Source organism: Haliotis rubra, unplaced genomic scaffold (assembly GCF_003918875.1).
Source record: "Haliotis rubra isolate DU_JTF1 unplaced genomic scaffold, ASM391887v1 Scf276, whole genome shotgun sequence".
In the NCBI taxonomy this organism is placed as follows: domain Eukaryota; kingdom Metazoa; phylum Mollusca; class Gastropoda; order Lepetellida; family Haliotidae; genus Haliotis; species Haliotis rubra.
The window spans coordinates 235111-262101 of record NW_025766847.1 but is presented as its reverse complement, the minus strand read 5'-3'; the positions used below and the strand labels follow the sequence as shown (position 1 = coordinate 262101).

General features: G+C 37.7%; 2 protein-coding genes across 4 annotated transcripts; one reads left to right on the top strand and one right to left on the bottom strand.

Annotated features, from left to right (window-relative positions):
• The first annotated feature begins 240 nt into the window (after nucleotides 1–240).
• LOC124280900 (putative RNA-binding protein Luc7-like 1) lies at nucleotides 241–14579 on the top strand. 3 transcript variants are annotated; one of them, XM_046716882.1, is made up of 11 exons: nucleotides 241–410; nucleotides 4277–4334; nucleotides 5424–5518; nucleotides 5942–6040; nucleotides 9442–9552; nucleotides 9868–10011; nucleotides 10156–10332; nucleotides 11671–11843; nucleotides 11986–12080; nucleotides 12503–12742; nucleotides 13459–14579. In XM_046716882.1, the coding sequence occupies exons 1-11, from the start codon at nucleotides 384–386 to the stop codon at nucleotides 13524–13526; spliced, it is 1287 nt and encodes a 428-aa protein (XP_046572838.1). In that variant the 5' UTR covers nucleotides 241–383; the 3' UTR covers nucleotides 13527–14579. The 3 variants fall into 3 exon arrangements, with proteins under 3 accessions (XP_046572838.1, XP_046572839.1, XP_046572840.1); XM_046716883.1 differs by lacking the exon at nucleotides 4277–4334; XM_046716884.1 differs by lacking the exon at nucleotides 241–410 and having other exon boundaries at nucleotides 4278–4818.
• A 4299-nt stretch (nucleotides 14580–18878) lies between these two features.
• LOC124280899 (NADH dehydrogenase [ubiquinone] 1 alpha subcomplex subunit 6-like) lies at nucleotides 18879–21760 on the bottom strand. Its single transcript, XM_046716880.1, has 3 exons — nucleotides 21599–21760; nucleotides 19774–19889; nucleotides 18879–19145 (listed from the first exon to the last, which is right to left on the bottom strand). Exons 1-3 carry the CDS (start codon nucleotides 21723–21725, stop codon nucleotides 19017–19019), a joined length of 372 nt encoding a protein of 123 aa, XP_046572836.1. The 5' UTR covers nucleotides 21726–21760; the 3' UTR covers nucleotides 18879–19016.
• Nucleotides 21761–26991: the final 5231 nt, after the last annotated feature.

Below are 26991 nucleotides of genomic sequence, written 5' to 3'. Positions count from 1 at the left end.
ATCGATATGATCTTCCTATTGATTGACTTTCCTTAGCTGTACCATCTTTTAATGATAAGGCTCATTATGTTGTACATGTACTTGTATTTCATGTCTTTATTTCACGGCGACATAAAGTATGCTATATGTTGCATTAATATGTGTATCCATCGGTACCGTGTGGTCATATGTAGCAATTTCGTAGTGGTAGGCCAGGACACGAATCCTATTCGTGCTTACTCCCCTTTACATGACGTCACATGCCCAGATCGCGTTGCAGCCATTTTGGTTGTGAGCTTTGCAGACATATAGCGAGAGAACAGTGTAATCATTATCCAGATTTAAGCATTTTTGACACGTTTTCTTAAGAATGTCTGCTCAAGATCAAATTCGCGCCATGCTGGATGAACTCATGGGAACATCCAGGGATGGTAAGTTGGAAGAAATTAAATACTAGTAGACTTTTACAATATCGTGTCCATATTTTATGAGGCGCTCAGAACGTTGATGCAGCGTTTTGTATTGTATTGCAACTGTAATTTTCGATAACTGTTCTACATCACGGTTTGAGACCACGAATCATCGATTCCAAAGTAGGGTGTCGGGGTAATACTAATGCGGATAACTCATTTCAGGAACAAGGTTACATTATCTTTTTCTTATTACCTACGTGGGGTCGGGGAAAAAACTACATCAGGCTGACACGGCAGCTACCATATCAGTGGTGAAAACAGTCGAATCTAAATATAGACCAGGAATATGCACCAACCTTGCGCGTATTATGAGAATTAGCGAGCGACGCACATTTTAACGCTTATGATTACTTGAGAGGTTAATCTGCCAGGACATTGTCAATGGCCTCTACGTTCCAGCCATAACTTGAATATTGTGATGATGAAAGAAACAATCAATTTGAAGGAGGAAGTGCTGGAACTGACCACGTTTTTTACTTTGTTAAGCACCCGTTTTCTCATGCTTTAAAGCCCAACAGACCATGTAGATTCAGTCAAAATTATTTCAGAAACAACACATTTGCCAACAATTAATGGCTGTCAGAAATGACAGTGAAGCTGCATTAACAATGGTTTCATTCACAACTTGGGAAGTTAACTCTATTCTTCAGTACTAGACAATGTTTATTGTCTTAAAATGATATAGTATACTGGGTTATAGCTAAAACGGCACCACAGCAGAACGGCACCAAATTTGTTTGGCGAAAACGGCACCATATTGGCGAAAATGGCTACTGATCTCTGGGCTAAAACGGCACCATATATAAAATAAAGTATGACGTTGACTTATGTTTTATTTCATTTCATTATAACATTAGCAAGATTATATCAACATATGAGTCATTCTCAAAATTGGTGATTCTGTAAGAATTGATGACAGAGGTTCTGGAGTCGTTACTGCAGCAATTGACTTCGGAAAACATGAAACGGAGTACTTCGTTCAAATTGAAGGTACGAATCATGAGGCACCACTGAAAGGCAATCGTCTAAAGAAGGTACCAACCAAGGATTTCGATCTATCGATCACAATACAGACGACGAATCGATTCCGTTAATAATCTCTCTATATATATGTACATTAAATAAATATTATCTTTGGATTTTTTCTTTTCAAAATGATGCTAAAATTTCATAAGGGAAGTGACACAATTTCAGGAAATTTCTAATAAAAATAGTAAAATCATTAAGCTTGCATAATTTGTTATGTATATTCAAAAAATATTATGTTATGCATACCCAAAAGAGAAAAAAATCCCCAAACACAAAAAAACTAACAAACAATGGGTTGTTGTTATTTGCTTTATTTTAACGTCGCACGTATAACTAAGGTATTTCGGCGACGGTAAACAATGGGTACATTTGTGCGTTTTAAATACAATTTCATTTTGACACTGAGTTTGACACTGGTCGATTTCAGTTAAGTAAATGTACTTAAAACATCAAAGGTTGCGATGTTTTCATGCTAAATTGGGATGCGGCACAGTAGATATATAAACGCCGCTCCAGTACATTGTTCCAATAGCTGGATACATAATTGAAATAGTTTGATAATAAATGAAAAATACTGTGACAAAATAACAGATAAATGAATGAATAATAAATATGTTCTATATGGTGTTGGTTATGCCTAGCAACGAAATGAACAGCCGCAGAAAATAAAAGTTACATAAAACTTGCCTGACATTGAATATATACGTAGATTTGATAATTACTGGAAGCGGTTACTTTTAGAAATAAACTGGTGTAATGAGGTCAGAATATCACTATTAGTTGAGTTATTCAATGTGCCATTACCGTATAAAGCAGTTTTCACATCGTATCCTTGAATATAAAAATACATCCTTGTTCTTAAATTTTGATAGTCTATAGTCTACATAATGTAGATGTATTTACTATCTAAACATTCTGCAATACTATTATCTTATAACAAACTAGTTTTCCCCATAAGATTTTAGTTGGTGCCATTTTCACCATAAGATTTGTAGCAGTTTTCACCAAGTCGAAGTTCCGTTATGTCCAAATGGTGCTGTTTTCGCCAGGTGCAGTTTTTCTGTGGTGACATTTTAGCCTGAACCCAGTATACTGATGCAATATTAGGAATGTGGCCAATGTTTGCTGTCAGCTTATGAAGGACAATCTCGAGGGAAACATTTCTGTACTTGTATATTCAGTGTTTCCACTGATTTAATTATTTATCGGACACTGTGTCTGGCGACCTAAACTTATACCGGTCATGAATGAAATTTGCCCGTCATATCCTATTACCATACTGTAATTACTCATTTTAAAGTTATTTTTAGCCTGGGTAATTCTGAAACATAACAATTTTTGCGACCATGAAAGCACAGCCAAGACTGTCATTTTGCTTACCCATGATTTTTTATTTTAATACATGATTATTTACCGGACACAGTGTCCTGCTGGCTTTCAATTTACCGGTCCCCAATGAATTTTACCGACGATTTTCAGGTATATACCGGAGAATGGAAACACTGATATTATCATTGTTATTAAGATGAAGCTCTGTTTAATTGTCTTTCCTGGGAAAACATTACCTTGAATTTGGAATGCTCATGATTTCAAAATGGCAAATAAATTCAACATTTAGTTCAAAGACAACTGATCATGCTGGTACAAAACTTATCAAATCGTAAACATTGTAGCAGGTTAGAGTTAATTAGTCACTACCACTGATACTGCAGTTGCACCAAATTTTATGTGATCAAACCTACTGGACTGTGATTTGCAAGCTATACCTGCTTATTTTCGAAGGATTTCTTCGTATGGATAATTTTAATGTAGACAAGGTTATTACTATTATGTTTGGTGAATGTCAAATTAATTTTTTCAACATAAATATATGCATGTAACATTAACATGATATGCTTGAGAAAGTGGATGATCATTATCAGTTTATATGATGTGTACAATTATGTATGGAATGCAAATAGGCCTGCCTAAATGGAAAATTGCATTATGGTTAGTATTGGCTACATCAATCGCTGCAAATAGATTGTTACTGTACGATAACATAGTCCTGACCTTTTTCTTAAAACGGAGTGGTGGGACTCAAATTTATAATATATGGTGTAAGTACATGTGCTGTTTCCAGTATTCTTTATGAAAAGATTAAGATCCTTATGTAAGCTGTGGATATTTCTTTTTCATCAATATATTTGCACTTGAACTAAAAGTAGTTACAGCATGAATCAGGACATATGAAAAAGACCAAAGAATTTCATCATATTTGATGCTGATAAGGTGGTTCAGTCTGAAACTTAAGGAACTATGAGTTCTTGAGTTTACAGATCTGAAATAGGCTTTTCTGTTCATTTGGGGGCTTGCATCATGTGAGACTTGTGTGACTATGTGCCATGTCTCCATATGTTTTCATATGTACATTATTGCACTTCTTGTTGCCCGAGATGTTTTAATTCTTTGTATAACACACATGCTCATCTATTGCCATTATCAGGTGATGGTTACATTATCAACAGTATGATGGTAGACATTTTATGAACAGACATTATTTAACATGTGTATTAATAAGATAAAAGAATTGTAGTTTTAAGATACTGTAAAGAAATCATTATGAAATCTTATCCATAAAATGTTTGTATAAATACATTCTATAGTTTCCATTTCATAATATTTTATAATTGTTTGATTTTACATGATCACATTGTAATTATCATTTTTGATTTGTGTGTTATGTGTTGGACTAAAACATCTTCCTCTGGTTTGTGCAAACTGTAATTGATTCTTTCAATCTCCCTGTTTTCAAGGGGACATTGTTATGTGGGCTTACCCTGACAATATTGCAAAGAGGTGATTGGCCAAGCCGTGAGTTGAATACCCATTACATGTAATGTTCCAGTTATTAGTACATCACAATCGATATGCTTCCTTTCTATAATTTGTACCATTGAGAATATCAAAATAACATGTCATACATTTTACTGCATGCTACCTGTAAAGTTAATTTGATTGTAGTGTTTTTTTATATTCGTATATTATAGAACTTTAAAGTGCATTCTTATTGCACTTACAGTGGTAAGTGATTAAAGCACAGTTGTGCTACAGTATGCCATCATTATACATTGTGATGTTAAGAAAAGGTTTTTAGATTTTAATCCACTGAGGTTTAAATGTAATGGACTATGAGTGTGCTTTATGTGTGGAAGCTATGACCTGTCTGTCCCCAAGTTGGGAGCGAACGCGGACTAGTCTATTTCCAGGTGGGGGTGTGACATGCAGCAAGCCCTTGAATCATAAGTCCACTGTCAGGCTGCATGTAGAAGCAAGAGAAATCAATCTGGCTTACGCAGTGTGTATATATCCGCAGTGTGTATTTCCCCACAATGTGAATTTCATCATATGTATGTACAGAAAATGGACGAGAAAAATGGACTGTCCCCTGCAAAAGCTGCAGTATATGATATATTGATGTTATGTTTTATTATTTGTTTGATTGAAGTATTTAGTCTCAAATCAGATGTTTGAACAAAAATCCTTTTTGTAGAAATGAAAAGTTGATGAGAGTGCATACTCCATATAACATGGCATGTAATCAGTTTTTTGTAAGAAATAAGTTCGGAAATAGGCTTCATGGTGAATGTTTTCAAAAATCGATTTGAGGCTTTTTACTTCATGTGTCAAAGCAGATACAACCATTTTGATGATTGTGTTTTTTGTCTACATGCCCTATAATGAAAATATGGCTTTTGTCCTTTGATATCTTCATCAGTGTTATTTGAAAACAGTAAATTGGTTGTATCTGTTTTTCTTCAGATTTCATGTATATTGGATAACTAGCATATCTGTATGCTATGGTTAACTCATGGGTTCTTGCCAGATCTGAATCTGGTTGAGTATTTTTGTGTTCAAAGTGACTAAAAGACATTCAATGATATACTTGCTTGACTATTTTAGGCAACAATGACAGGTACCGGGTGAAGTTTGATGACCCGCGGGTATGTAAGAGCTTCCTCCTCGCCTGCTGTCCTCATGATATTCTGGCCAGCACGGTAAGTTGACCTTGGTAACAAACCCAAACTGTACCTCCTGCAATTCTCGTCTACTTCCTTTTGAAGGTTGGGTACGTAGTAGGTCATAGCTTGTCTCTCTTTCAGTGTTTTTTCTTTATATCATGAACAAAAAATAGTGAATCTTTGGAAATTCTACACAATTCTTTGTGATTGTACATTTTCAGGAAAACCACATGTTAGATGTATGTGATGCAGAAATAAAGGGAGATAAGCTTGATTTTTAGGATTTAAGATTGAGGAATAGACTGTCATTTTGAACTTAAAGCTGCTTTGAATTTTCTTTTCTTTTTTTTTCCATTAAACCAAAGATGTGTATGTATTCAGATAAATGTATTGTTTTGTATAGGTCAGTGGTGACAGATCATTTTTTTCCGTAGTATATATTATGTAATGATTTTGCAGAGAATGGATCTGGGTGAGTGCCCCAAGATTCACGATTTGGCCCTGCGAGCTGACTATGAACAGGCAGCCAAGGGGAAGGACTACTACTATGACATTGATGTGAGTGTGTTTGAAGATTCTATATTTCACTGAGATGTGGTGGTGGGTATGGTCCTATGTATAGAGCTCAGGTCACAAATCAGTTGAAGTTAAGCAATGTTGAGGGCGGAGAGTCCTTGGATGGGTCACCATGTTTGGCAGCTTGACTGCTGAGAGTTTCGAGGACATTAGTCCTGCCCCAAAACGGAGCACATGTGACACATGTGGTCTCACTTTAGGAAAGTGAGTTTGTTCAAAATTGCCTCTGTTCACCCAGGAGAAAATGGGTACCCAATGGGATAAGTCATGTGACTATTACCTTCTAGTGCTTCACGGGAAGCTTGGTTATCTGGGATAATAATAGTCAGATTGATGCGTAGGCATGGGTATATGCATGGTCGTGTTGGGAATCGACCTCTAAAACCATAATCAAGGTTTTGATTCATCTGTCGATCAGTTATTGATAAACGATCGACTACAAGTATGGATTTATGAACACAAGACCAGCTGGATTTGACGACTGCTACAAGATTGCTTGTGATAAAGATATGTCATATGACACGAGATCATAACCCATTCTTCTATGGATTAAAAAACTCCACTTTTTAACAAAAGGATGTTGAAAATCGTGGAGTATTTGACAATAAATATGAATTTAGATCACACTTTTTACAGCTAAAAGATATGTACGTCAAGATATTTGTGTGTGTGAAAAGTGAGAAAGTAGAACTCTTGAATGCTCTTGACTTAGATGCAGAAATCAGAATAGAATGGCTATAGATCTAAGTAGATGTGACCAATGATAAATATTAATATATCTATCTACAGCAAAATACCTTTATAACGAACTCAAGGGACCACTGAAATTAGTTCCTTATATCCATAGTTCGCTATTCACTTTTTTATATGATAATACAAGGTTTATTTGGGACTTTTGAAACAGTTCGCTATAGCCGTCAGTTTGTTATATCTGTGTTCGTTATAAAAGTATTCTACTGTATTTCCAAACTTGTTCGCTAATTCCGCAGTAATTCAGCCGTTCGCAAATGCAAAATATTTTCTTGAAGTGATCACGTGTGGAGAAGCAGGCATTTTGTGGACAGTCTTGTCAGCCAGTTACAGTTGTAATGTATTACAGTAGTTATTTGATGCTCCGATTGCAAGCCTACCTGGAAGCATTTACAAGTCTTGCATGTACACCAATCATTTGTTATTCTTGAAGATAGTATACAGTATTATCGATTGGATTGTTTTTAAATCGATAATCAAATTTTGATTGTCAAACTATCAATAAGCCATTTATTTGATTGATAACCTATAATGCGCAGTACAAATATGCCATACAGTCAGCTCTCGTTAATCCGACACTCATTTATCCGACAATCACGTTCATCGGACAAAAAATTACGGAACCATTTAAAACAGTGATAATTACTCTTGTTAATCCGACATTCTCGCATTCCGACTTCGACACACCAATCTAGCAACTGATTATTGTACATACACTGTAAAACATTCGTTAATCTGACAATCAGCACAGCCGGTCGGATCATCCGACCGTATACAAATAATCACACGTGAGTGGTAATTAGCGTGTTCCTTACTGGCTGCTTGACACTGACGTTGGTGAACATCACACTTGTTAATTAGAAACACAGGATAATTCAATGAGACGATTTAATCAAGAAATAACAGAGTGAGCTGTATAAAATGTTTACACCGACATGAGTTTTCATCACAAGATGTCTGTCATGAGTACACCACCTGCTAACGAGCCCGAGTAGAAGTTACGCCATTGATCAAGAAAGAAAGCTCCTTTTGAAGAAAGACAAACCCCAGACAACACAACAAGTCATCACTTTTGCCGAGCAGAAGTTTGATGTGAAGATTGGATGATCAACCATATCTGACATCCTGAAGCAGTCTGCTTAGTGGTTGAGCGTCTCTACGACAGATTCCAATGCTTCAAGCTATCTGAGGCCAAAACAGCCTTGTTTGCAAACTGTTCTGACACACCACTTAGACATGTTTGATGTTAATGACCATCAAAGACTTTTTCAAGTTAAAAATGATAAATGTTATGATAAATGCCTTATTATCCCCAAAGCGTTTTTCGGGGGGTATTAAAATGGAGTCAGTCCGTGCACATTTGTCTTTTCCGGAGCAGAACTCTAAAACCGTTCAATATTTCTTCACCAAACTTGGCACATACATGGATCTGATGGTGTACTGGTGCCTTTTGGTAGTTTTAGAATTCTGAATTAAATATTTTTGGCGTTTCCATGGAAACAAGTTTGACTTAGCCTGAAATTGTGGTAGTGCTCTTTTGCAGAGCTGAACTCTAAAACTGTTCTCGATTTCTTCACCAAACTTGGCACATAGATTGGCCTGGTGGTGTACTGGTGCCTTTTGGTAGATTTGGAATTCTGATTTAAATATTTTTGTCATTTCCATGGCAACAAGTTTGACTAAAACTGAAATTAGTGGTAGGGCTCTTTTCCGGAGCAGTACTCTAAAACCGTTCAATGTTTCTTCACCAAACTTCACCATAGATAGATCTGGTGGTGTACTGGTGCCTTTTGGTAGTTTTGGAATTCTTAATAAAATATTTTTGGCATTTCAATGGAAACAAGTTTGATTTAGACTGAAATTGGTGATAGTGCTCCTTTCTGGAGCAGAACCTTTAAAACCCTTTCAATACTCTCCTTCCACTTTTCTATATACACACCTAAATATTTGACATAATCATAACTCGTAGACATAATCATGAAGAGTATTTTGCCATTGCAGGGGATATTGATGACTTTGTCTTCTTGTTGTTCACTAGACGTCCCCATGTCAGTATGGAATTAGTTGTATGGAAACTGTAACATATTCAATATCCGGGTCATAATGGCTGCTGATATGCGGTAAAAACAAACGTGAGTTTTGTGCCAATGTGGTTATGAAATAGATATGAAACTGATTGATTATGTGAGTTATATATGTATGTTATGCCATCTGTGAATGTTAATAAATGATAACAAGGATGTATTGTTGTTATTTTTCATTTCTGTGAATATTCTTACATACGATGAAGATAACTAGATCTGCCATTTCTGATATGCATGCAACAGTAGGACGGTCATGACATTTAGAAAACATAGATATTTTAACACAAATACATTAATCCGACATTTTCGTTAATCCGACATATTTCTCTGCAACCACGAGTGTCGGATTAACGAGAGTTGACTGTACTATTATTATGTATATTATGATCCTGCAAGCTGTTAATCTTTCTTTTATTTTGTATGCAGATACCTAGTTAAATCTATTTAAAAGATATAATTGTGCCTGGATATGTGCGCTATATAAATATCATATAATAATAACATTAACCTTGTTTAGTGGCTGTATTTTTAATGAGTATGGTATTTCAGGCAATGGAGCACCTGTCAAGCTTCATCAGTGAGGTGGATCGCAAGACTGAATTGGCCAAACGAAGACTGAAGGACACTCAAGAGGAACTGAGTGAGGAGGCCAATCAAAAGGTATGTATCACATACTTATTGCACCTATGAACAGGTTACTTTCATTTTGACGTTTTTAGAAACTGTATGATTTATATGAATCTTTCAGAGAACAGATATTAAAAATTATAGAGTCATTCATTTTTGCATCACTTCCTGTCTGTACTCTGAGAAATTAAGAGTAATTGTGTTATGTTATGAACTTTTTGAACAGTATCCATATTTGAAACCACACTTTAAGTTGTGGCATCCCAGAAAAATGTTTGTAAGTCTTTCTTTGGTGAGTATGATCTATGATGTGTAAGGCCTAGTTGTGATGATGTATGGTTTGTGCAGGCTGAGATGATCCATCAATTGGGAGAGCAGATTGGAACAAAGCTAGCCCAAGCAGAGAACATAGGCAATGAGGGAAAGGTTGAGGAGTCTCTCCAACTCATGGAGGAAGTTGAAGAGCTGAAGAAGAAAAAGAGTCAGGCTGAGGTGAGTAAAGGATAACTGGAATGTTCAAGTCTCTTTGAAATCTCTAAATCTATCACGCTGATGATTGGTAACTCAAATGTCAGGTACTGATTTCCTTGTAGGTTTCTTTTTTCAGTTTGGTAACATGACCATCCCATATTTCAGATTGAGTTCCGAAACTCTATGCCTGCATCAAGCTATCAGCAACAGAAACTGAGAGTGTGTGAGGTGTGTGGAGCATACCTTGGTATCCATGACAACGACAGACGTCTTGCTGATCATTTTGGTGGAAAACTTCATCTTGGGTTTATTACCATCAGAGAGAAACTGGATGAACTCAAGGTTAGTAGAACAAAGAAAGATGGCCAATAAAGTTTACTGTTATTGGCAATACAAGTAATATTGTGTAAGACTGGAAGTGTCAATTTACTTTAAAGGTCACATGCAACCAAAAAAAAACAAGCATAATTACAACACAATTATCACTTATTCATGACATATAATATACATTGCTGATTATGAAAAAACAAATAAACAAAATTATAAGCGTATTATTACAAGTCAAAAGTGCAATATTTTGTACTTGTGTTTACTTCCCTCGAAACGAAGCACCCGAGATACTGAACCCAGTCAGAGAGGGTGGGCATGCACTTAAGTGTAACGAAAACTTTCATTGGCTGGTTCATTTGCCGATACGCTCAGGGCTCTTTGTGTGTATAGAGATGTTGGGTTTTGTAAATACATGCTCATTTTTTGTGTATAACGTTTAGCAATCAACAGACATCTTAACATGTCATGTATACAAGTATCACACCTGCCTGTCTGTGTAGTTACATAATGTGACAGAGACAGAACTCCCGTGCAGGAGCCATAAATCAATGCGTTTTGTTTATGGTGTATAGCCTGATAGGTGTAAAGTTCTAATTGCATGTGGTCAGTGATCGAAGTTGTGTATTGCATATTGTCATTAGCAGACAGGCAGGCAGACACATAGGTGTCAATAAAGCAGACATTGAGTTTTGTCAGGGACAGAGGCATATCTATATCACAGTAAGAAATTCTGACAATGCTAAATAATGACGTTTTTAAGTATCGAACTGAGAAAATGACTCCGTAAGAAGAACGTGTGGTGAAATAGTATAAACAGTTAAATCGGTAATCTATCGTCATATCATTAAAAAGCTTGCGGCTGTGAAACATCAACAAAAAGGCAAAACATTAGAAAAAGAGCTCACATCAAAGCCCACTCCGAGTACTCACCGCCAGCGAAGGTTTTTCGTCCTGAAATGTCGAACGCTTCACTGGTTGTCACATAGCTGAGTAGATCTAGATCCTTAACAAGGTTCTTTTATGTAACGAGTAGATGATTTACTATTTGTTGTTTGTGTACACAACTAAGATCAGACTACTCCTGCTGATGACCTTATAATCTGGGAATCCCCGCTTCAAGCTGCGCAAACCTATTCACTGCACATGCACCATGCTGCAGTGCAGCGCAGCACAGCTGTGGAAACCACTTTTCACCCCAGCGTTATTTTTCTACTTTATAAGTTGAATTGGCATTTTTTGATAATTTGTTACTCTAAGTCCATACTGAAAGGTATCAGAATCTGAAAAGTTGTGTTTTACGTTGCATGTGACCTTTAAATTGTTTCTTTATAATATTTGTGTATTTCATAGCAAATGGTTGCTGACCGTCGCACACAACGTGAGAAAGAGCGGGAAGAGATGAGAAAGAATCGGGAACTTCGCGAAGAAGAGGAGAGAACTCGTCGTCGTCGCACAAGGAGCAGGAGTAGAAGTCGCAGCCGGAGCCGAGAAAAGAGGCGTCGCTCCAGGAGTCGCAGCAAGAGGTAATGCAGAACCGCATCTTTGATATAAATTCATCATTTTATGTGATATCTGATGTTACTTTTAAACTTAAACTACATAAAAGCTTCTCGATATTTCACTTGTGCAAGCTTACTGGTTAAGGAAGTTACTTTTTATTTGTAGATCAAGATCAAGGTCTCGTGACAGACGTTCTAAAAAGAGATCAAGGCGATCTCGATCAAGATCGCGCGCTCCAGGAGGTCAAGGTCAAAATCCAGGTCGGTCTTTATTTTCCTTTCTTTCACTTATGTGAGGCATTGTTTTCTGGGATGGGATGGGGAGGAATTATTATCTGAAAGGTTGTAACAGTTTACTCAACTAAAAGATTTTTTCTTTTTTTCAGAAAATGATTGATTCATTAACCTTAGGTATCAACTGGCCAACCCTTCAGGGTGTGGTCCCAACAGAATTTTGTCCACATGTTTGTCAAATTCATCTACCGATCTGAAGCCTCAAAATACATTAAAGCTATATTTATTATCTTGGGTGTATGTATTGCACTGATTGGTATACCATATGATAAAATGTTCAAAAGGTTTCACTGTACTTTTGGTTTCTTTTGTTCAGTAGGCAGCTTATGGAATGCTGGTAGTTAGGACTGTTTTATTTTATTTTTGTTACACTTCTGATCTGTTCATAGGAGACACAGGTCAAGATCACGATCGAGACGTTCCCACAGTCGGTCTCGAAGATCCAGGTCCAGAAGAAGATCCAGGTCCAGAAGTAAGTCAAGAAGGTCAAGGTCTCGAAGTAGGTCAAGTCGGAAGCACAGACGAAGGTCTCGTTCGAGGTCAAGGTCTAGGAGCAGGTCGAAGAGGAGTAGAAGTGAAGATAGGAAAAGACGATCAGTATCAGTTTCTGGGGGCAGTGATAACGATGAGTGAGTTTGTTCATGTTGATTTAGGAGACTGTGAAGTCCAAGGGTTGATACTAAGATTTATTTGAAATGTTAATAGCAATGGTTGCTATGTTGATTATTTACACGGACATTACTGTACAGATGTAAGCTCATCGCTGTGTGATATGCAATGCCATACTATTTTCACATTTGCATTAAGTTTTTTAAGTATCTATTTGACAACTTTCACACTGACACTTGATACAAAGGAAAACACACAAAAGTGTCCTCTTGCTTTCAAATCTCTTTATCTTGATACAAACTGATTGATATTGTGTTATTATGATACCATACTGAGATAATTTCAAAGTACACAGAAAGATATCAGTTTTTAAAAGTTTGAGTCATTTTATAATTTATCAAATATCCATGTTCCTTTGACATGCAGAACATTTAGTAGCAATGTTGAATAGCAACGTCTTTAAAGTTTGGCAGTTGTTTGTAAGGGATTATTTGATCTGGATCAGTTGCCCTACTTCGAAGGTATAAACTGAAACCTGAGTGCCCATGATATTAAATGTAAATCAGATATGTGGTATGCTACGCCTATGTCAAATGAAAAAATGAATATCAAACAAGAGCATATGGAGCATAGAACTGCTCTATGTTGACAGAAATGTCATGAAACATTATGTAAGTTGTGCTACTGTTTTTGTGTTTGAAATAGTTGATGATGATGTAGTGATCTTATGATTCAGGTGTAGTAAGAAGAAGAAGGAAGATAATGGTTCTGAGGGTGAAGCTGACAAGTAGATGTCTAGCATAACTGGACACCTGTTAAGATGCTACACATTGGCTCCGTCTCAGTGTAAATGTCAGAATAAACCCTGTAATGAATTTGTCATAATGACCTCCATTTTGGGAATACTTGTGAAACATGTACAAACTGCTTTTATTTGTGTGATGTATATGAAATAGCAATTTTAAGATCTGATGTGCAAACTTAGAAAACAGATCGAGGTTTAAGTTGTTTTAGATTGAAATGAATGTAACATACTTTTTCAACCTTATTAGTATTTGGTCCGTGCAGAAGCCCCTTCCCGACTGCAGTGTTTTCCCACTGAAGTGTCCCCATAGGTCAGTTTTAAATTTGATGTTACCATTTCCTGGTGGATTATTTTCAAGCTATCAGTGATAACTGTAAAAGCATTAATGTCAGGCATTTGGGGCAAAACATTTTGCTTAATATTGTACATATGCAATTTTGTTGAAAGACTGTATGCATGAGCTTATTGTTTATTCATTTTTGTCACCTAAAGTAACTCTTCATTTTTTGCAAATTTGTATTGACATTACTGTTTCAACTATTATATTCATTTTCGACTAAGTTGACTTGGTTGTAAAAAATCTTTTTATCTGGGTTTTAGTCGATTATTTTAAGTAGTTGAACTCCCCAAATATATCAAGAAAGACTTTCCATCTGAAGCTGCTTGAGTTAACTAAATAAGTCTACTTGACAGTATTGATTTTTTTTGGTATTAAGACTGAAGTAGTCTTTATGTGGTCTTTTCAAGTTTGCACAGCTGAAATCAAAATGTTGAAGTATGAATTCTCACTATATTATGATGCATCAGATAAAGTTGTGTGTAATTCAATTTGTTTTTTTCAAATCTTGGATTGTAGTTAAAAAGAATATTTATGATGTATGTCCAGTGCACAATGGTGCAGAGTAAACCAGTCATTTTGTACCACATTAGATGGTCTCTTTCAAGCATGTAAGTGTTCGTATTTGTGAGGCCAGTTAAGGCCTACAAATTAACTTCTATGGCAATATTGCATTATGATAAGTGACTATTTTAAATAAACCAGGTTTAATTGACATGTCGACCTTTTGTTTTATTTGATAGTATATGTGTGTGTGTTACATGGCAGATGTGTACAAGGTTTGTTACCCTGTTGAGATGTAGGTCCATGTAGAGCTCATGTAAACCCAGTTAGTAGCTGGGTGAAAAAGTGGCCCTTAGCAACCGTTGCTGGGTCATAATAAGCAACTTGATCAATAGGCATGCACACAGGCACAATCTTCTCAATCAGATGCTGAAGAGATCATACATGTCACAACATAATAAAATACCGGAAGCTACATTGACAGGAATTAACAATTTTGCCATCAACATTTGTAAACCAAGCTGAGGCTGTGAATTAATACATGAGACAGATGTGCAGAAACTGTCTGTGTATTGCCTCAGAACACATTCACTCTTACTATTGTATATGGTATACCTGTCTGTATTCCATGTTAAAATTGGACTGATCCTGGTTGGAAGAGGAGAGTTAAGAGGTGGTTTAGTGGACTGTATCATCATATTCCGATGGCATGGACAACATTTGTTCAGACACTTTCATTATAAGTCAACTTCATTTTGCCACAATGTTGTGATATGTGATGTGTAACAACATTGTTCCATTTCCATGGATTAGTAACAGCCAAGTTGTACCGTGCCAAATAGGACTGAATGCATTGTTTCTGTTGCAGTCACTGAGTCAGCAATATTTCAGCCACATATACAAATCAGTATATATACTCAGTCTACAGCTATAAGAACTTAAAAAATGGTTTTCAGATGTATACTTTATGTATTATATATATAAATGACATTAATTATCAACAGTTCATAATAAAGTAATAAATCAAATCTTGCACAAGTCATTGTCATTTACCAAGGTTCATCATGCACACATTAAACAATCGAATGTCAAGGTCATCTGTATTCAATGTCTTGGATGGCCCCCAACCCCATGAGAGTCTAGAACCAGATTATGAATACTGGCTGGGGGAATGTTCCCCCACTATTCCTGCAGTTCTAGTGCTAACTCTCGGAGATTCTGTGGCTGTTGCTGTTGTGATCACTCCCTGCACTGACGTTAACACCTGGTCAACTGAATCTTGGTAGGTCAAGTGTTGATCCCTGAGTCTGATCATTGTTCCAATGTAATTGTGGGTGATGGGATAGCCGAGTGGTTAAAGTGTTCATTCGTCACGCCAAAGAACGGGTTCGATTCCCCACATGGTGCCCATTTCTGGTGTTTCCCGCCATGATATTGCTGTAATATTGTTAAAAGTGGCGTAAAACTAACTCGCGCAAATGTAATGGTCCTTAGCGAAGCCGAGTAGCCTATCTGCAGTTGGTTGATGTTGCGTTGAGCTGCTGTTGGGTCATGTCTTCACTTTTCACTTCCAGTACAATTGTGATGAGAGACAAATTTAAAACCCATTGTCAGTTCATGTTGCATGTTCATTTCATATTAATGTGGTGGTTGCCTTTTCACCACTTTGGTATTTTTGGGGGCATATTTCATTCTACCCTTGCAAATCACTTCCAATTCAAGCATTCTTTTTGCATACAGAGTTTTGCTGATATTCGTATATTTCCATTTTTTTCTACCTTTGCATTTCCGTTTTAGCAGTGTATATAATGGTAGTATTGGCCAAACACACAAATGATTGAAAGCATGAGCCATGATTCACACTGCCAGATGACAATGACTTTTTTCCACTTAGATTTTAATGCATCAGATTGTTTTCATGGTAATGCAAACTATGAGAAGACAGACTATACTACATGCAAAAAACAACTGCCTTTCACACTGAACACAGCATATCGGGAGATATTTCATAGCCCCATATCACGAGTCAGGATATTAATAACAAGCTTCCCGGTATTGTCGTTTCACTGTAGTACGAAACATCAGCGAAACCGATCGATAGGCTGGGCACTTCGACCGAACAAGAAACTGGCCAATGACTGAGACTTCAGTTTACGGAGGTATTCTGTGACATATACACCCGTGCATAAGCACCACCCTAATTTGAAAATAAGATGTGAAAACTTAGGGTATTGCCATCAATCTAATCAACCTGTAGTTAAAGAAGTTTTAGCCACTGACAGTTTTACAAATACCATAACCTTTTCTATTCTTAATGAAAGAATATGTTGATGAAAATGTGATGGGACTGAAGTTTTACCCAAAATAACTATTGCTCTCCTGCTCAAACTACACAATTGAATTAAGTATTGACTAAAAATAACAATTCTGTTTTATACCAAGATGACATTTACACATCAAGTAAGCTTTAATTATGCATAATCAGGAAGAACCCGAATGTTTCCAACAATTCAAATTGCTAATTGACAAAAACTTTAAAAGGCCACATTAATAAGATTTTGGAATAAACTTTTTTATGATCTTGAGTTTATTGTAATGAATACACACGTCTCCTTGCTGGATACTGTTAATTACAGCTGAAATCCATTTGTTTTGTTTGTAAAGCAACTTTTACTGCATTTTAAAATTTTACTTTTTTTTAGCTTTACTGTACTTTTCCTAAATCTTAGTTTACAAACTTTCATCCATTCATAATAAATAACGAATTTATAGGCCACACAACAATCAATTATTACTTTTACTTTTCAAAATAAGGTTAGTTCTTTTAGGACAGAAAACCCCGTTTTAAATATAGGCAATTATCCTAATTAAAATACATGGTAATTTCAATGATGTTTTCGCTTTTGAAATGTTAAATGCTTGCTCTATAAAATTATAAAGGTGATTTTTTGGAAAGGGTTTAGAATTTCATTTCAGACAAAATTAATTGGTAAAAATGCAGGGTGGTGCTTATTTTATGCACAGATGTATAGTCAACAAAGAGCTCAGTATTCAACCTTCATTATAAGAATCACAAGTGTGTTTCATGTACCCCAGTACCATTGTTATCTGGGAACTGACATGTAAGTTATCAGTACGATGTCAGCCTGGATATAATTAAGTATTCACAAAGCAAGTCCGTTGATGAAAGCATGAGCAACAGTCCTTCCTGATGACACATTTAGCAAGCTCATACAACAACCATCCAATCCCTATCAGGTTGTGACAAACACGAGACACACTGGAGCCCATTCTGCCACAAGATACAGACTTGCAATATTTCTTTGAGAGATAATAAGCATAGATGAAATGCTAACATACCAATGATCATTGGTGTGGCTTACATGTTCCAAGACTAACTTTGAACGTTTTGGTAGCTAATTATTTTCAAATATTATTCCATCTTTCATGCACATACTCTGGCCAACACTTCCGCGTACCTGGATCCAACTGGTTTGGGCTTCCTCCCACGTGGTGTTTATTGCCCTCCACAGCAGAAACTGCATCATTTGCATAGTGCTGGCCAGATCATTTTGTTTTAAACAAATGGAAGTTGGATAGTACTGAACTTGGTGAATACGGATGATATTCAAGGTGTTCAAAGCCATATTTCTGCCATGGTGACATCAGACCTGTGAACACGTCCACTGTCCATGTTGAACTACACACCTCCATCTTTCCACATTCAGACAATATTCTCATGCAGCTGCCTGAACTAGTAGACCAAATGTGATGTGTCGTGAAAAATTGTGTAACAAATTATATATGCAGCTGCCTGAGCAGTTTAGTACAATATATGCTTTTAATGGTTACACTTTTCAGGGGGGCTTCCACAAGTTGGATTTCTTTCGAATTCAAGAGAAACGAAACCATCCTCTTGCCATCTGAGGGAACAGTTTGTGCCTTCTTTGTTGAAGGAGACATTAGGTGTTTCCACTGCTTTCAGTTTTGTCTCTGGTTAGTCGTGGTGAACCCAAGAACAATCCATGGTTACCAATTGCTCAACAAACACAGCTGGTTCTGATTGAAAACAATGTAAATTTGTAAGAGAGACAATGTAATAAAAGTGTTTCTGTTCAGGATTCAGCATGGTGAAACCCTTGCATGCAGTGGTCATTCCTTAGAACTCCTTTATCAGTGGCAAGGGAAGGAGTAGCTTCCCCTAAACTAGACACTATGTCCACATGGATGGCTGTTGGATTTACTAGATGACAGCATTGTGGCCAATATTTTAATTTTCATCATCAGATACAAGCTAGCATTTGAGGCCTGCAAATAAATGTTGCCTGATTAAATATTTTGTTGAAAGACTGCCTTTTGGCTTAAAAAGAATTGTACTTAATAATAATTACATACATGCTTGCATATAAATATGGGTGCTCTGTACATCCTTCATTGCTTGATCATTTCAGCCACCTTTCCTACACAACTGGTACTCCATACACTGTATGAAATTACCATAATTCAGAGAGGTATGTGAACAGTTTTATTAATTTACATCCATGAATGCAGTCTGTATTTACAAACAACACTATCTCAGCACTCCATTGTGGCTCCATGCTCTACACATTGAAATTGAAAAGTCTCACACGCACTAATATGATCAGTGTTATTCATGACCATCATAAAATTTGGACATGAAGTCTGTTGGTCTTGGTTCCTCTGTGTCCTTGAAATATTTCATAATGTGAGTTCTCTGCTTCCACACTTCAGTAGTTTCCACTAGATCCATTTGACCCTACAAAGAAAGCAGAGAATTGTATTACATGTCCGTGGGCAGTAGTCGCTCTCGTTTTCTGAAACATTACTTATCATAGCCATACATTAAGGATACATTAAGACAGGCAATTGCTGAGTAACATGGACTTTCTTTTCACATTAAGATTCTGTGATGACAGTAAATGAAATGGGCTTCAATACTTGTGCTCTGAGGAGAAGCAGAAAAAATGTAAATGTTTATAATAAAAGAGAATGCCACACAAAATGTTCACACAAACCTTTGTTTTAGGTGAGCTAATAACTCATCTACTGCTGCTATAGGAAACAAACACTGAACACCTACATTATTAGTGCTCACTACTGTGACTGAGCTGATCGACTTTAAGATAGCAGTAGTTATTACTGTTATGCATTATGGTCAGCTTCATCCAGCTATAGCAGGGGCCAGGCAAACCAGTGGAAGACATGAGAAACGAGAAACAATCCATCACACATTGTAACTACCAAATCATTTCTATAGTCATCTGGTGACCACAATAATGAGGTACTGTGGATCCAATCTGCCCTGCAATCATTATTAATGTTAAAGTTGTAAGAGCAATGTTATTGCTTGTGAGAAAATACTATATGCACCAAGAACAACTCACTTTGATGACAAGAAGATCTATGACTCTGACGTCATTAACATGTCGGTTCCTGAGGAATTCCTCCTTCAGCTTTTCCCTCCCTTGTGCCACACTCACTGGGATGTCGAACTGTTTCACTGAAAGAAATGAGATGTTACCATGATTACAAAAACAGGATAAAGATAGATAAAGAACTATTATCATGGTAAACTTGTGCAATGCAATATCATTTTAAGTAAAAACAAATCCAGTTGGTGTACAAAGAAACAAACAATTCACAATATGTTTGAAAAAACAAATGTTGCTTAATATGATATGTATCACTAATATTAGGTAACTAAAACAAAATAACTAGGTAATGACCTCTAAAGGAGTAGTGACTACCTACCTAACCCTGATTCATTATGTCGAAATAAAAATAATTTAAAAACACTGTAGAATATTCGCTAGTGACCACGGTAATAACTGAAATGATAGGGTATGTACATTAACAGCCTTAGTATGTACATTAGTAATATCGTTTAAAGCCATCTCATAGTTCCCATAAATAAAACACTGAGTTTTAATAATAGTGAGAGAGGGTGTGTCTGAGTGTGAGGGTGCATGTGAGTTTGAGTGAGGGTGTGTGTGAGTGTTAGTGAGGATGAGTGTTGTATAATGCTGTTTTTAGCAGTAATTATTTCATCAATGTTATGGCAAAGGACACCAGAAATGGTGAATCCATGTGGACAACTGACCTGGGTCTTTGACTTGATGAAGCTCACTTTTTCTAAACCATATTTGACATCCATCATAACCTACATAAACTCATTATCCATCTTAAGTGCTTTTTGTCCTGTTAATTGGTTAACTAAGAGTCTGTTGATATCCCTACAAAGACTACCTCAAATATTGTTGTGTATTCTATGCACCATATTCACTTTAACATTTGTAGAATCTTATGGTATATTATGTAGAACACTATAATTTCCTTTCGGAAAATGCATTTGTTTAGAAATAACTATCAAACCACAACAGTACATTTTAGCATGTTTCACTTTCCATGTGAAAACCTTACATGTGGGACAAAATGTTATATAGAGCTTACTTTGCACATTTTTCATGACAGTGGATGGTTAACCATTGTCAATATGATTTATGACACACAAACTTCTACAGCTTTTAGCCATGCAGACCATGTGTGCCAATGTAAATCAGCTCTTCATTATTTGTCAAGAAATTGGTCTTCAGCATGTTGTCTTGAGATGGAGCCTTCGAGACATTATCAGTGGCAGTCAACTCTGAAGTCATTGCTCTGTAACTATCTTGTTACCTTCAATAGCAATTTCACAATATTAATAATATTGTAACCTACCTATTTATCAATTTAAACATCAACATGATCAAAGGAATCCCTGTTGTTTGCATAAACACAAGTTCCGTGCACCAGTATAAATTTGCTTTGCTACTGTAACCTGCATCCTTCTATCACTGACGTATGAAATGCATGTTTATGTCACAGGATCATGTCATGGATAAATACTTTAGTAAATGATGAATATCTGTTAGGTCTAGGCCCAGTCATACATATTTTGACTCATTTGACCTTCCTCGTAGTTATCTCCCTTGAATCAGTTTGCTACTTCAGGGAAGCGACAAATGTGCTAGCTAAATGTCTTGAACTTGCCTGACCATTTTCTGAAGATAATACTTCAAATAGTGACGTGTATTGACTTTCGGACTAGTTCTTTGCGAAGTATCATTTTTAAACGTACACAGATTTAGTTTGGTCTTGAAGAGAAAGACGTTGGATGAACCGTATCAATCGCTGGTTTCATATGCCAAGAAGCGAGGTGCCACTACTTACTGATGGCCGGGATTTGCCTGTACCATGCTTTGTACAGGTTAAGCACTCTCCTTTTAGCTTCTGTACGATCGGTTGATAATATAGGTTTCACTTGTTTCACTCCCTGTTGTACTGCCCGGGCCGCCATTTTGTTTGGGGAGTGACGAAAGTGGAATTGGAATTCGAAAAGGGAATATACCATAACCAGCTAAAACGAAATATGATAACATATCGTGGCGTGTCAGATTTATCATTATTGCTGCTTATGATCCTATCATAATTAAATATTTACCAACGATTTGTTTTATTAATGAATACAATGTTTCTGAAGTTCTGACTTTGTGTGCTGGCGATTAGGTGCCTGACTCTGAGGGTGTGGGTTCGAATCCCGGATGGGACTCAATCCAACAAAAGTACTAGAATCTGTACTTTACAAAGAAAGTGTAATCCCAAATATAACATATGTTACAATACAATGTTTGTTACAATGTTTAGAAAAATGAATATAGTAAAGTGTTAGGATTCTGTGTTTGGGCCTATGACCTTAACACTGAATAAAATATTCCTTGATTAATGTCAACACGTCAACAGTTAATTAAGTCCGTGAAGAAGAAATACAGTATTACACTCTTTAGAAGAACAAGATGATGAAGAACCAGAAAGTCTGTACCGTAAGCTATCAGTACGTGCGGGAGGAGAAGGGTTTAGATCCCATCGATATATGTGCAGCAGACATCGTCCATCATTAATGTTATAAGGAAGAAATGCATCCCTAAAACGTTAGAAGATAACAATTTCTTTTTATTTGCGGTTATTCAATGTCGCCGATGTTTGTTCATTGGAAGACAGAATGCAAGAAATCGATAGAGATGTGTGTATTGCGTGATCATTGCCATTTAATTAGATGGTAAGAGGAGAACACATTCGTCATGAGAGACAGAACAGATTAAGCTTACGTTAAAACAATCAAGAACAGTTGTAAAGGGATGATTCATCGACACACATGAGTTCATGGTCAAATGTACCGTGTAACGAAGCAAAACGATGAAGTTGTAGCAAGAGAGGTGGACCGAGACAAAGTAAACCTATGTGAGTTGAATGTGCGCCAGTGCATGATTGAGATGTGGACAGTTAGGATTCGCGGTCGCCCCACACCGCCTCACTCCTTGACTTAACAACCCTCAACGGACCAGGTGAGTGTAGAGTCCAGCCTTCCACTCCCTAGGACAACATGGACCGGCAAATCGAGTAGGTATAACTGTTGTAGGGTACACTGACGCCCGGACGCAGTTACAACAATTATGTGGCAGTGTGATACACCCACGCAGTATGAGCACATATACCTCGATACAATCCATGAAGTTTGAACATGTACCTTGATAGAACCCATGCAGTATGAACACGTACCTTGATACGACCCATGCAGTGTGATCACGTACCTTGATACAACTAATACAGTATGAACACGTATCTTGATACGACCCATGCAGTATGAACACGTACCTTGATACAACTAATACAGTATGAACACGTATCTTGATACGACCCATGCAATATGAACACGTACCTCGATACGACCCATACAGTATGAACACATACCTCGATACGACCCATACAGTATTCATGAACACATACCTCGATACGACCCATACAGTATGAACACGTACCTTGATACGACCCATGCAGTATGAACACGTACCTTGATACAACCCATCCAGTATGAACACGTACTACCTTGATACAACCCATGCAGTATGAACACTTATTACCCACGTGGTCAACGTATGGGTAGTTGCATGCTAATCTCGTACGTCACACTAGTGTCGTATCGCGTTGACCTGTGTCGTAACGACTTGACCTGAGATTCTAACGATTTGATTGGATAACCGATGACCTCTCAATTAGGTCACATTCTGACGTAACTATTTTTTCATTCATAACGAACACGTGAATTCATTCATTCTATAACTTAAATGCATTGTGGGAATGTAAACATTGCGAACGTTGCCGTGTCGCTGTTTAATTATGAGTCGAACTGAGACATTATATCCGTCGAAAAACATAAACGCAATGTTTCCACCAGTGATGTTAGCCGAATGAAGCAACTGCAAACCAAGAAACGGGGTGCTACGGAGTAGTTTACTGAAGGAGGCTGTACGAGGCGATGGCAACTGACATGCATCCTGACGTCTGTTACCAAGGCAGTGACGTCATTACAGTGTGACGTCATGGAAATATTGTACTACAGTACAAAACTCTTCCGCAACCTCTTATGAAACCGGTTTCGGTTTGAAACCATAAAAATAACAAAACATACGCTATTTTGTCAATTTAATGCATCTAAGACGAGGTCAGATGCCATAGGAAGGACACTCGTTTAATATAATTCGTATGTAATGAGACCGAGTGTAGTATTCTCTATGTACCTTGATACAACTCATGCAGTATGAACACGTATCTTGATACGACCCATGCAATATGAACACGTACTTTGACACGACTCATACAGTATGAACACTTATCTTGATACGACCCATGCAGTATGAACACATTCCTCGATACAACTAATGACACTGACACTGCGGGATGTAAGCAGGTAGGTGTCTTTTGATACTGGTGGGCGTTACCAGGGAGCCTTGTATTGATACTGATGGGTGAGTGAGTGAGCGAGTGAGTTTAGCTTTACGCCGCACTCAGCAATATTCCAGCTATATGGCGGCGGTCTGTAAATAATCGAGTCTGGACCAGACAATCCAGTGATCAACAGCGTGAGCATCGATCTGCGCAATTTTGAACCGATGACATGTGACAAGTTGTCAACCACGTCAGCGAGCCTGACAACCCGATCCCGTTAGTCGCCTCTTACGACAAGCATGGGTTACTGAAGGCACATTCTAACCCGGACCTTCACGGGTGGATACTGAGAGTTGTAACCAGGTAGCCTTGTATTGGCACTGAGGGTTGTAACCAGTGAGCTTTGTAGGTATTGATACTGAGGGTTGTAACCAGGTAGCCTTGTATTGATGCTGATGGATGTTACCAAGGAGCCTTGTATTGATACTGATAGGTGTTAGGGAGCCTTGTAATGATACTGAGGGTTGTAACTAGGTAGCCTTGTATTGATACTGATGGATGTTACCAAGGAGCCTTGTATTGATACTGATATGAGTTAGGGAGCCTTGTAATGATACTGAGGGTTGTAACCAGGTAGCCTTGTATTGATACTGAGGGTTGTAACCAGGTAACCTTGTATTAATACTGAGGGTTGTAACCGGGGAGCTGTGTACGTATTGACACTGAGGGTTGTAACCGGGGAGCTGTGTACGTATTGATACTGCGGGTTGTAACCAGGTAGTCTTGTATTGACACTGAGGGTTGTAACAGGGGAGCTGTGTACGTATTGACACTGAGGGTTGTAACCAGGTAGCCTTGTATTGACACTGAGGGTTGTAACCGGGGAGCTTTGTATTGATACTGATGGGTGTTACCAAGGGGCCTTGTATTGATACTGATAGGTGTGAGGGAGGCTTGTATTGATACTGATGGATGTTAGGGAGCCTTGTAATGATACTGATGGTTGTAACCAGGTAGCCTTGTATTGACACTGAGGGTTGTAACCGGGGAGTTGTGTACGTATTGACACTGAGGGTTGTAACCAGGTAGCCTTGTATTGATACTAAAGGGTGCGACCAAGGAGCCTTGTATTGATACTGATGGGTGTTAGGGAGCCTTGTAATGATACTGAAGGTTGTAACCAGGTAGCCTTGTATTGACACTGAGGGTTGTAACCGGGGAGCTGTGTACGTATTGACACTGAGGGTTGTAACCAGGTAGCCTTGTATTGATACTGATGGGTGTGAGGGAGGCTTGTATTGATACTGATGGGTGTTAGGGAGCCTTGTAATGATACTGAAGGTTGTAACCAGGTAGCCTTGTATTGACACTGAGGGTTGTAACCGGGGGCTGTGTACGTATTGACACTGAAGGTTGTAACCAGGTAGCCTTGTATTGATACTAATGGGTGTGACCAAGGAGCCTTGTATTGATACTAATGGGTGTTACCAAGGAGCCTTGTATTGATACTAATGGGTGTTACCAAGGAGCCTTGTATTGATACTGATAGGTGTTAGGGAGGCTTGTATTGATACTGATGGGTGTTAGGGAGCCTTGTAATGATACTGATGGTTGTATCCAGGTAGCCTTGTATTGACACTGAGGGTTGTAACCGGGGAGCTGTGTACATATTGATACTGAGGGTTGTAACCAGGTAGCCTTGTATTGATACTAATGGGTGTGACCAAGGAGCCTTGTATTGATACTAATGGGTGTGACCAAGGAGCCTTGTATTGATACTGATGGGTGTTACCAAGGAGCCTTGTATTGATACTGATAGGTGTTAGGGAGGCTTGTATTGACACTGATGGGTGTTAGGGAGCCTTGTAATGATACTGATGGTTGTAACCAGGTAACCTTGTATTGATACTGATGGGTGTTAGGGAGCATTGTAATGATACTGAGGGTTGTAACCAGCAAGCCTTTCAATGAAACCGCGTGGTTCGTTATCGTGATTCCTCATCAGTCCGTTGGGCGCGGAAGTTGTTGATATCGAAAGTTAGACGACCTTGTAAAATGCCAATCAATCAGCTTGGGTTTACCTCTCAGCCTGTGGTCAGCATTCGATCACAGCTGTCATGTTTTTGCGTGATAGTCAAAACAAACGCACGTGGCTGGTTTCTTATTACACGGATGTTCAGTTTTCATCTTGTATAGTTCTTCCAACTGACAGTTGTGATATACAGAGATCTATACCAGTAATGTTTTCCATGCAGAATCTGAGAAATTATTATCAACTGTTGTTCTCATGATGATTTCTCACGGTGACTACTGAAATACGTATCCTCCACCTATGTCAGTTTTGTTTCAACACTCCCACGCCAAATCGCGTACATGTATATGTATATATATATGTATCATAGAGGCAGGAAACAGTCGTCACCCGTGGTGCGTGTGGTCCAGTGGACGCGTGCGTCACAGTCAGGTGACAGTGGTCGGGAGGTCACCTGAGAGTTTCATACACAGAAGCACAAATAGCACATGTGGCCTCTCCCTGGGCAAGTAACTTTTATCCGAAATATACCTCTGTTCACTCAACAGGCACCCGGTTATAAGGTTGAGATGTATTTACAAGCTTTTAGTACAGAATTTGCCCTGGGACAGACAGTTTATTTAAAGTCTCAAAAAGGGTACACAATATGATACACATGATGTGAGTTAAACGACAGTAACAATACCCGAGCGTAGCAAGCCATGTTTTTTCGTGTAAGCCCGATATATTGCAAAACTTTATATTTAGACAGTATTGAGGGCTTGCCCATCTTTTTTAGCAACAAGCATGTGAAAGTCCGGGCTTTTTT

Excerpts from the sequence above, each read along its gene's own strand:
- LOC124280899 (XM_046716880.1), bottom strand. The coding sequence starts at position 21,725 with ATGGCGGCCCGGGCAGTACAACAGGGAGTGAAACAAGTGAAACCTATA. Across the intron at positions 19,890-21,598 it reads CAGGCAAATCCCGGCCATCA|TGAAACAGTTCGACATCCCA; the intron begins GTAAGTAGTGGC and ends CATTTCTTTCAG. Across the intron at positions 19,146-19,773 it reads TAGATCTTCTTGTCATCAAA|GGTCAAATGGATCTAGTGGA; the intron begins GTGAGTTGTTCT and ends CTTTCTTTGTAG.
- LOC124280900 (XM_046716882.1), top strand. The coding sequence starts at position 384 with ATGAACTCATGGGAACATCCAGGGATG. Across the intron at positions 10,012-10,155 it reads AGAAAAAGAGTCAGGCTGAG|ATTGAGTTCCGAAACTCTAT; the intron begins GTGAGTAAAGGA and ends CCCATATTTCAG. Across the intron at positions 11,844-11,985 it reads TCCAGGAGTCGCAGCAAGAG|ATCAAGATCAAGGTCTCGTG; the intron begins GTAATGCAGAAC and ends TTTTATTTGTAG.